The 10,000-nt window shown below is 40.1% G+C and overlaps 2 protein-coding genes across 2 annotated transcripts in view; both read left to right on the forward strand.

Moving 5' to 3' along the window:
* LOC138014528 (myotrophin-like) overlaps positions 1 to 10,000 on the forward strand; it is a 463,943-nt gene that overhangs the window by 184,164 nt on the left and 269,779 nt on the right. The window lies entirely within an intron of this gene.
* LOC138014516 (low-density lipoprotein receptor-related protein 6-like) overlaps positions 1 to 10,000 on the forward strand; it is a 31,017-nt gene that overhangs the window by 15,279 nt on the left and 5,738 nt on the right. Inside the window, exons 5-14 of the mRNA XM_068861604.1 lie at positions 680 to 880; positions 2,398 to 2,593; positions 3,043 to 3,434; positions 3,650 to 3,772; positions 4,611 to 5,001; positions 6,291 to 6,670; positions 7,486 to 7,614; positions 8,039 to 8,441; positions 9,051 to 9,235; positions 9,757 to 9,960. Coding sequence (XP_068717705.1) covers positions 680 to 880; positions 2,398 to 2,593; positions 3,043 to 3,434; positions 3,650 to 3,772; positions 4,611 to 5,001; positions 6,291 to 6,670; positions 7,486 to 7,614; positions 8,039 to 8,441; positions 9,051 to 9,235; positions 9,757 to 9,960 — 2,604 coding nt within the window. The remainder of the gene's footprint in view (positions 1 to 679; positions 881 to 2,397; positions 2,594 to 3,042; positions 3,435 to 3,649; positions 3,773 to 4,610; positions 5,002 to 6,290; positions 6,671 to 7,485; positions 7,615 to 8,038; positions 8,442 to 9,050; positions 9,236 to 9,756; positions 9,961 to 10,000) is intronic.

The following is a 10,000-nucleotide window of genomic DNA, read 5'->3' on the forward strand; positions in this document are numbered from 1 at the left end:
CAAAAGCGAGAGCAATGTTGTCGCAATCGATGTTGAATTGCCCGTGACCCAGCACAATATTTTGTTTGCTTCGCACGGGTTTTCAAATTAGTTGCGCATAATTTAATCGAAGGATTTGATTGGTGATCTTCTCGAAAAAAAGGTGTCTTTTGTGCAGGATCAAGGCCCAAAATATGGACAAAAACATGAAACAAAGGAACTTGTCGAGTTTCATAACCATCTCCATGCATTTACTACGATTACATGCATTTAGAAATCACTGGTGATCCTTGCAATCTGATTGGCTCTCAGTAGAGCGCTTTATTCACGAATCGCACAATGAATCGCAGTATTTACTGCTCTAAATCACACCTTTTCCACGGCCAGTGAGAAAGGAATACTAAAACAAAACAACCAATCAGATATCAAGGCTTGTTTAAAGTAACCAATCAAATTGCAGGAAAATGGAAGACAAAAAAAGGCGTTGTGTGGCAAATTTTACAAGTTTTGTTCCAAAACTTTGCTGTGCACTTGTTCGATTTTAAAATCACACGTATTTTAGACCAAATGGCACTCCACTTAGTTCAATTACTGTCATTCTTAAAAGTACCAAAATGTGCTGTTTTACCTGAGGTAAATGGGTTATCAGCGTCGTTAGTGTTTTCTAAATTGACTTCATTAATGCTTTTCTAATTCACAGGTCCAGTTAACTTTCTCTTATTGGCAAGGAAAGAGGATATCAGGCTTATCTCACTGGATACACCCGATTTTACTGAGATTGTTGTTCCAGTTTTTGGAATCAGACATGCAGTTGCTATTGACTTTGACCCTATCGACAAATTCATTTATTGGAGCGATGATGAGAATCTTGAAATTAAGAGATCCAGAGTGGATGGCACAGGTATGGATATGGACTATTTGTAACGAGGCCACCAGGATCCGTAATTTTTTTTTAACTCTTGAGTTCAAACAAAGAACACGGGCAGCCCATATAATGCATGTCACACTAGTGAAAAATGGTTCCTCTCACCACTCCCCTCTGGACCCCCAGTTTTCAATTCTTAGTGGTCCTGTTTTTAAAAGGGTGTGCGCAAAATATTTTGTCAAAGTGGCAGGCACTGCAAAAATTTGCATTTAGTAACCATTTGCAACAAGTCCATTCGTAGCGGAGCTCCGTCTTCGGGCCTGACAACTCTTTTACAATCGCACTTAACCATACGGTTGGGTCACGGAATGTGGACTTTGCACTTTGAACTTCGGACTACGGAATTGAACTGGATGTTGACCAAGATATACCCTGGGTGCCAGAGGTTCTATTTTTATTTCGCGAGGTGCGAGCGGTTAAAACGGAGAGGCGAAAAATAAGAACCTCTGGTCACGGCGGTTTAGAATCTCACATCCATGCAAATTCGGAATAAGACATCTTATCAAACCGGTTTTCTACAGTGATGTCAATGTTGTACCCAATTCAAGTCCTTTGGGAATAGAACGTTTGATTTTGACAGTTCCGATCGTGCAGCAACCAATCGAAAGCGGCATGAAAACCACAAACTAATTACCGTTGGTGGCTGCGGTTTCGTTTTCTCACGCGTGACTAGTTTCTTACTCGAAACACGATATTTCTAGTGTTCACGGTTTTCCGATTTTCTTTCAGCTCCAGGATATGCGAAGCAATCAAGGCATTCAAAGGACAAATAATGACTACGATAGTATCTTTTGGATAATGAATCCACCACGATCATACAAATACGAACAAACTTTCGGCACAAGTTTAAATATCAAAGATTTGCGGCATCCAGTTGGCAGGACCACAAACACATCCCGCTTGATGAAATTTCTGAACAGGTTTTAATTCTAAAATCTCCAAATATCCAGAATTTGCTGTGTAATGTACTGTGCAAACCTCTAAATTCTCGCTCGAATTCACAGCCTTCCACCGCCAGTTTTGTTTTCGTAGCAGTCCTTGCGCTCAAAAGCGGTTTTGTGGTCACTGGTGTGCATTATCGTAGTTCAACCAGTAAAATTGAGTCTTAGATTGTTTTTACTCGGAAAGAATTGGCATTTACTATGAAAACCAATCAGCGACCGTGTTCATAATCACAAATCATGAAAGTGAGATTCTAAACCGCCCTGACCAGAGCTTCGTATTTTTCGCCTCTCCGTTTTAACCGCTCGCTCCTCGCGAAAGAAAAATAGAACCTCTGGCACCCAGGGTAACCAAGATATTGTAACTAAAAAATCACTGAATTACTGCAATCGGCTGAAACTCCTTCGAACAGAGTGTAGGCTACCCGTAGCCTCTTGTTCCTTCTGATTGCAAAGTGTACCCCAAAGGTGTACATTGTTAAGTATACAAAACACCTAAAAAGAAGTTCCTTTTACTTTTACCTTTAAAACAAATTGTTTTCTTGGTTTCAGATGTAGAGGTTGTCATAGCTTCGCAAATCAAACGTCCTGATGGAATTGCTGTTGATTGGGTGGCACGCAATTTGTACTGGACTGACACTGGTACTGATCGAATTGAAGTCAGTCGATTAAATGGAACAGCAAGAAAAGTTCTAATCAGCGAAAATCTGGATGAACCACGAGCGATTGCTTTGGATCCTTCTCATGGGTAAGCACTTGATTACAGATAGTGTTGTGATGTTTTTGAGAGGGAAATAAGACAAGAAGCAAAAAACAAGACACTTGTGGCCAAAAAATAAGGTCCGTTTGAATACTACAAGTAATCCACACTGTTTTAATTTGCTTTGTACAGTGAAGCATGGCAAATGCATTTTTGCTTAGTCTATAATTCCAGCTTGCAAAGATTAGAGCCAGCAGATAGTATTCTGTATCTTCATCATGTTGTAATTGAAAGAAGAGTCTTTTACATGTGAATGCAAACACAATGTTAAGCTATCCTTTCCTAAGTGTAACCCTGTCTGATAGTGCATGTAATTATTTGGGGAATAAATCTGTGTTTGTGTCCTTGGGGAAAAAAATTAAAGAGGATTTTCATTTATAGCAATAAACAATTTCCAAATTATGATAGGAACTGATTTAGTTTTTCTTTTTTGTCAGCTACATGTATTGGACTGACTGGGGAAAAAATCCAAAGATAGAAAGAGCAGGACTTGATGGAAGCCATCGCATTACCTTGGTGAACGACTCCATAGCATGGGCAAATGGGATTGCCATTGATTTCCATGAACAGAAGATTTATTGGGCAGATGCCAAATACGACAAAATTGAGGTTATGAATACGGATGGCAGCAATCGAAGACCATTGCTGAATGAAAATTTTCCACACGTGTTTGGTTTTACTTCTAATGGAGATAAGCTATATTGGACAGACTGGCAAAAAAGGAACATAGAAAGTATCACTAAAGACACTCGAAAAGACAGAAAAGTCCTCATTGAAAACCTACCGGATTTGATGGGATTAAAAGCAGTTAACCTCAGCCTTAATCTAGGTGAGAATATTGTAGTTTTCCTTACCCGAAACGATGACACCCACTTTGTTGTGTTTTCCGGGTTCTCTGCTGCACTACTTTGTAAGGAGATATTGCATTTTGTTTTTCAAAACAGACTATCCACCGTAAAATCTTTAAAAAACCTTGTGCACTGTTAGTGGAACTTGGAACTTGCTTCTCTGAGGTTTTAAAATGATGAAAATGTTCCTTTATAGGATCGAACCCCTGTCAGCAAGATAATGGAGGATGCAGTCATTTGTGCCTGTACAGTCCAATAGGAGTCAATTGCGAGTGTCCCGATGGGATGGAAATACTTGCAGACAAGAAGAGTTGTATTTGTAAGTATTCTCATGGTTATTTTCCTGGCTTTGGAGAGCTTATTCTGTTAGGCCCGTTTTAAACGTCGCGTTTTACATGTTCCGAATCTAATGCAAATAAGCGAAAACAATAGATTTTTCTCATTTGCATTTGATTTGCCAAGTGTAAAATGCGACCTTTAAAACGGGCCTAAGTGATAACTGCAATTGAAGAGTGTAATTGGATCTCTGTGTGTGATTGTTGTTCTAATCCTGCTTTTTTGAGAAAGGTGGAGGAGTAGTCCCAAACTCCTTGAGACCGCTCTGACTCTCTTGATACAATACTCTGCTTTTTCTTTTTAATCAAGTTAATCACTAGCACCTACAATGTACCCAATGTGATAATAAGTTTATTAAAGGGTTAACTTTAGCACTGGGCCAGTAACTGGGTACACGAAAGAAAGTCGTAGTTTGGTTTTTGAAGAGAGGAGAAAACCGGAGTACCCTGAGAAAAACCTAGTCGTAGAGCAGAATAGCGAACAACCAAACCCAACCAACATGGGACGCCAAGTTTTTCTCTCACCTTTGCGCCATCCTTTTTCGCTACTCTGTTTGACATCTTTCGTCTTACTCATCCACAATGCCTGACGCATTTCTAGTGTTCTCCAGTCAAGAGAACATAAGAAGAATCTCTTTGTATACCAACAAATTAGCATACGTAGCTTATTACACGTGCATTTGCAATACGCAGTAAATTAGCATATCTAGCTTGTTATTTAAGACTTTGACATTTCGCTATTAAAGCAATAACTTTATCGAGAGCACCACGCTTTTCTCTACTCTGTTTGATATCTTTCGTCCTACTCATGATCATCCACAGTGCCAGAACCATTTCTATTGTTCTCCAGTCAAGAGAATATAAGAAGAATCTCCTTGGATACCAACAACGGAGTAGTGATTCCTTTGGTGGGTGTGAAAGATGCGCGTGCGTTGGACTTCAACGTTGATGAGATGCAAGTTTACTGGACGGATGGGACCCAAAAGACGATAAGCAGAGCTTTCCTCAATGGCAGCCACATGGAACCGATAATTGAAGTAGACTTGTCATTTCCGAGTGGTCTGGCTGTGGACTGGATTGCTAAGAACTTGTATTGGACGGACGCAAGCAATCACCGAATAGAAGTGTCCCGGTTGGATGGGCAACACAGAAAAATGTTGATTTGGAAGGATGTATGGGAACCACATGAACTGGTGCTTGATCCGGTCTCAGGGTAAAATTCTGCTTTTAAACTTTCTGGTCAAGGAAGCTTGTTTTACTCTATCTCTTTTGGTCCTTGGTACAGGTTGAGGATATCCCGCAGTTGGCCACTGCTTGCTTTCTTCCACATTACTATATTCACATACATATAATATGTACGTCAACTCTCTTACCAGGAGAAGGTGTCTTGTTACAGCCCTTTTTCGCTTCTCTGTGTAAGAGAGTCACCCTTGCGGTTCCGCGCGTGAACGACCGGGCAAGCTGGAGAAATTTCAATGAAGAAGACAATTAAGTCGAACCCAAAACGGAAAAATGGCTTGTTTTGGTCGTGACGTGTTACGGTTGTCCCTCATCTATTATCAAATGCTCTTTTTGCAACAAAATTTATAGGGCAACTTTGCACTTTAACTACTGTTCGGAGACTTGGCATTTCTGTAATAAAAACAACACTGCAAAGCTAGAAAAAGTCAATGAGCTTGCTCTCCGTTTTGTCTTAAACGAAAAACAAACGTCGTACTGTGAATTACTTGATAAAATAGGCTTACCATCACTTGCAAATCAGCGCCTCGCAAAAATAGTCTGCACGGTTTTCAAAGCTATAAACAGTAAGCATGCACCTAGGAGTATTAAACAGCCAATCGCACATATAAATAGTTATTATGACCTAAGAGGTAACGACATTTTAAAGCTGCCAAAGGCCAACATCACTACAACCTAAAGTCTAAAATCGTGGAGGTTTACGGCACCAAAACTATGGAACTCAATACCTGTCTCTTTTAGAACTATTCGGTCTTTTCAGGGTTTTTTTAAACACTATTAGAAAATTAGATTTGTCAGGTTTGATACAATCGTAAATTTATATCTTGTAATCATTAATTAGTCTTAGTTTAATTTAATTTCATGAATAAGTTATATTTAGTCCTGTAAATAGATTTCAATTTCATATCATTTTAGCTACTTGTTGAAGTTTAGTTTATTACTTTCTGCGTTATACCTGTAAACTAGCCGGTGATCTTTTTTCACCAAAGCTAAGCGTATATCACAATAAAACTTGACTTGACTTGACGTCACAGTTATTTAAGATTGCGGCCCCTGCAAATTTTGAAGGTGGAAATTTTTTCTAACACGAATACGTTTTTGAAGAACTTTCCAACCAGGTTGATTCGAAGCAAGTTCTCCGGTATTGCGCAAGAATGTTTTATTGCACCAGGCTGTCTTCACAGGATTCGATTTTATTCCTCACACTTGGTGTGAAGTATAAAAGTTTAACGCTTTGGGAGGTTAATGTGCATTTTTTTGTAGGCATATGTACTGGGTGAACGGTGGAAGAAAGCCAACTATAGAAATAGCTGACTTAGATGGATCAAACAGACGCACTTTATTCAAAAACCCAACTCCTCCTGCTGGCTTAACAATCGACTCTTCGACCGGATTAATCTTCTGGGCCGATCAAGACAGGAGGGTGATTGAGTGTGCACACTTAAATGGAACAAATAGGCGAATTGTCGTGTCAGGGCTGCCAAAGACATTTGCCCTGACACAATTCAAGGATTATATCTATTACGCTGACTTGTCAACAATTTACCGAGCTAATAAGACGAATGGGTTGGATCCGACGCGAATTGAGAGCAATATTGACATTATTATGGACATCCTTGTATTTCACAGCAGCAGACAGGAAGGTATGTAAAGAATTTTGGACATAAAGGAAAGGAACTTAAATTTAAGTGTCTAGTCGTTCTAGCGCTGGAGCGCTAATTGGGGACACTGTGAACTGAAATAAACAATTAACGCAAATCAAGTCAAATGTTGGTTTTTGAAGAGAGAGGAAACCGGAGTACCCGGAGAAAACCTTTCGGTGCAGAGTAGAGAATCAACAACTCAACCCACATAATTGTGACGCCGAGTCTGGGAATCGACCCGGGCCACATTGGTGGGAGGCGAGTGCTCTCACCACAGCGCCATTTATGCACCCCATATTTTGTCCGGTAGTATCCCTTATTGCTAGTTTTCATTGAATCCCAGTCTTCCACCGCGCGCACATGAAATAATTGTTAAGTACTTGTCAAGCATGCTGATTATCAAGCAGATTTGGTACTAGAATGGTATGAGATGGTTACAGACTGCTCGTTTTTGATGAGATTCAGTACAGGGGTCCTTGCAACAAATTGTCCTTGCAGTTGAATGTAAATTTTTGTGGTCGCACTGGGTATTTTGGATTCAGCAAAAACATTCTCCATTACGACAGCAGAATTTTTGAAGCTTTGTAATAATTACCGATTTGATGACTTGCTTATTAATTTTTCTGGCCAGGGCCTAAAAGAAACTCTCGATAAGAATAGCGTATGTGCGTTTTGGCTTTCAATAGATACTCTTGCGTATTGCAGCAAGGGGCCTGTTTACCATTGTTCTAGGTTCCGATGTGTTCTTTTGCGATAAGTGCTTGATATACCGGTATGTCAGCGTTTTTCTTGTAACACCTCTGCTCATGTTTCAGGCTGGAATCCTTGTGCCGCTGACAACACTGGATGTAGCCATCTTTGCTTCGCCAAACCTGATAGCACAAGAGTGTGTTCCTGTCCCACGCACTATCAATTATTAGATACGGACAACCGAACTTGCGAAGGTAAAGTAAACTTTTAAAGGACCGTAAAGGCATCCATGCCTATCGTTTTAACAAATTGCAGAAGTTATAACTTTGACAAATCACAGAAGCGGACAAGTAAATATTAGTCAATCAATAGGTAGTACGGTCTCCCAGCAGCAAACGCACAAAAAATTCGGACGCGAAGACCCGAGTAGTTTCGTTTTTTCCTCTTATTATTCTTAATTTCCGAAGTTTGTAGGACAGGACAATTTTGTTTGTTTTATCCCGTGGTTCGTTGTGTGTAAGTTCTTTCCCTGGCATTTGATTTACGTGGGGGTGCATCGTTTGTTATTTCGATTACTTCGTTATTCTAAGGTTCGGTAAGTAAAGCTTTGCTCTACCAGTCTTTTATAGGGTTACTGAAAATGTGTCTTACGTATGTTGATTATTGTTCTTTTTTCAGCTCCAAGTGTCTTTATGTTGTTCAGCACCAAAACCACCATTCGTCGAATCTTGATTGACTCTGTTGACAATCTCGAGGTGGTTTTGCCTGTGCGAGATTTAGAAAATGTGCTTTCCATCGATTATGACATCAACAGCCACTTAGTTTTCTGGATCGATGGCGGAATCACCAAATCAATCAAATGCGCTTATCAAAATGGAACCAATGTCAAGACCCTCAAGATAAACAGCGGTGCATCACCGTTTGATCTCGCCATCGACCCCTACGGACAGCAGCTCTATTGGACAGACAGTGTCTTCAATAGCATCAACGTTTACAGTTTGAGGCACAAAACTAATATGGGTGCGGTTTTCAAGAAGGATGATGTGTATCCACGTTCCATAGTGCTTTATCCTGAGACTGGGTAAGTCTCGCGCCATGCACGGGTACAATTGTTAAGAGAGCACTAAAATAAAAAGCAGCAGTTTGTACCAACAGTTTGAGTATTTTAAAAAGTATCTTGGCTCGTCAGGTTTATGACAGATGTGGTAGGGCGTTAACGAGCATAATGCAAACGAAAAGGACTGGAAAGAAATTCAGGAAAGCATAGTCGCCGAGCTGTAACATTTATCGCAGAAGATTGTTTTCTTCGAGGCAACTGCTTGTCACAAGACTGTGAAAATCGTCTTGTTGTATTTTATTTCTCTATTCTTAATTTTCGCTCGTTAACTGTAGTTAACAGGCAAAGAATGGGATGTTGTTTTCGGCTAATGACAAATAGCCGTTTTCCGGGAACGCGAAGTTTAATCTCTCTCTGTTTTTAAGTGTGTGCCTGGTGGATGGATGATCTCATTTTTTTTTACGAACAAGTCCTGAGAGCGATTTTGACTTGATATGCGTTGGTTTGCTGATTTCAATTTACAGTGTCCCCAATTAGTGCTCCAGCGCTAGATGACTGGACACTTCAATAAAGGATGGAAATTGTATCTTGGTGCCATCACTAAATGTAATACATTTACTTGACACATTGCAGGAATATGTATTTCACGGATCAGAATCCCCAAAAGAAATGGATTATGCGAGCAACGATGGGAGGTACGCATGATATGCCGCTTTTCGGTGCCGATTCCCCTGGCGATCTGGCTGTCGATAAACAAGAACAAAAACTGTTTTGGACAGACACTGGAATGAAGAAAATTGAGTTTGGTGATCTTGCTGGTACGTTTAACGATTGTCGTTGAAATCCTGTTTAAAACTATTCTTGAAACGAAAGTTAGGCAATTATGGAGAAAGAAGGGGATGTGCGAATGTTACAAAAGTTATTTGTCGACATGGAAGTCGGTTTTTATAAACGCCAGCCATTTTCATGACGCCATATCATATGAACTCATCAGAGAGCGACAGGATGGCTAATGGCGCCTCAAGCGGGGTATCTTCTGGAGTTCGTTCTCCCAACTGTTAATACCGACGTCTCCGAAATGCTCCTTTGTTTGATGAATTTTATCTTTAAAAAACTCTAACCGGAATTCACACTTACTGAGAACATATTGTTCTGCCGCCATTCCTTGGGAATAATTATTTTGCAGGTTTGAGTGGGGAGGGGGTAGGGGTTATTAACAATAACGTATAAATTAGTGGCACAGTACACCGAGTTTTTTTTTTTTTTTTAATTTTAATTAAACAATATTTTTAATCGATATTAAAAATATTGTACACGGAGTTTTTCTCTTGTTCTCAAGGAATGACCCGCAACACACTGGTGGAAATGAATGTTTTAAGTCCTGTAGGCCTCGTGGTTTACGGAAACTATGTGTACTGGATTGATAAGGCGTCTCACAACGTCATGAAAATCAAGAAAAATGATCGATCGTGCCGAACCCGCGTACAGGCGGCAGTGAACGATTTGTCTGACATCGCCATTGTTGACACATTGAAGACCACAGGTAGGACAGGGCTCCACCCATTTTGTTACCCTTGTCAAAC

The sequence above is a fragment of the Montipora capricornis genome, chromosome 8 (genome assembly GCF_036669925.1).
Source record: "Montipora capricornis isolate CH-2021 chromosome 8, ASM3666992v2, whole genome shotgun sequence".
Lineage (NCBI taxonomy): Eukaryota > Metazoa > Cnidaria > Anthozoa > Scleractinia > Acroporidae > Montipora > Montipora capricornis.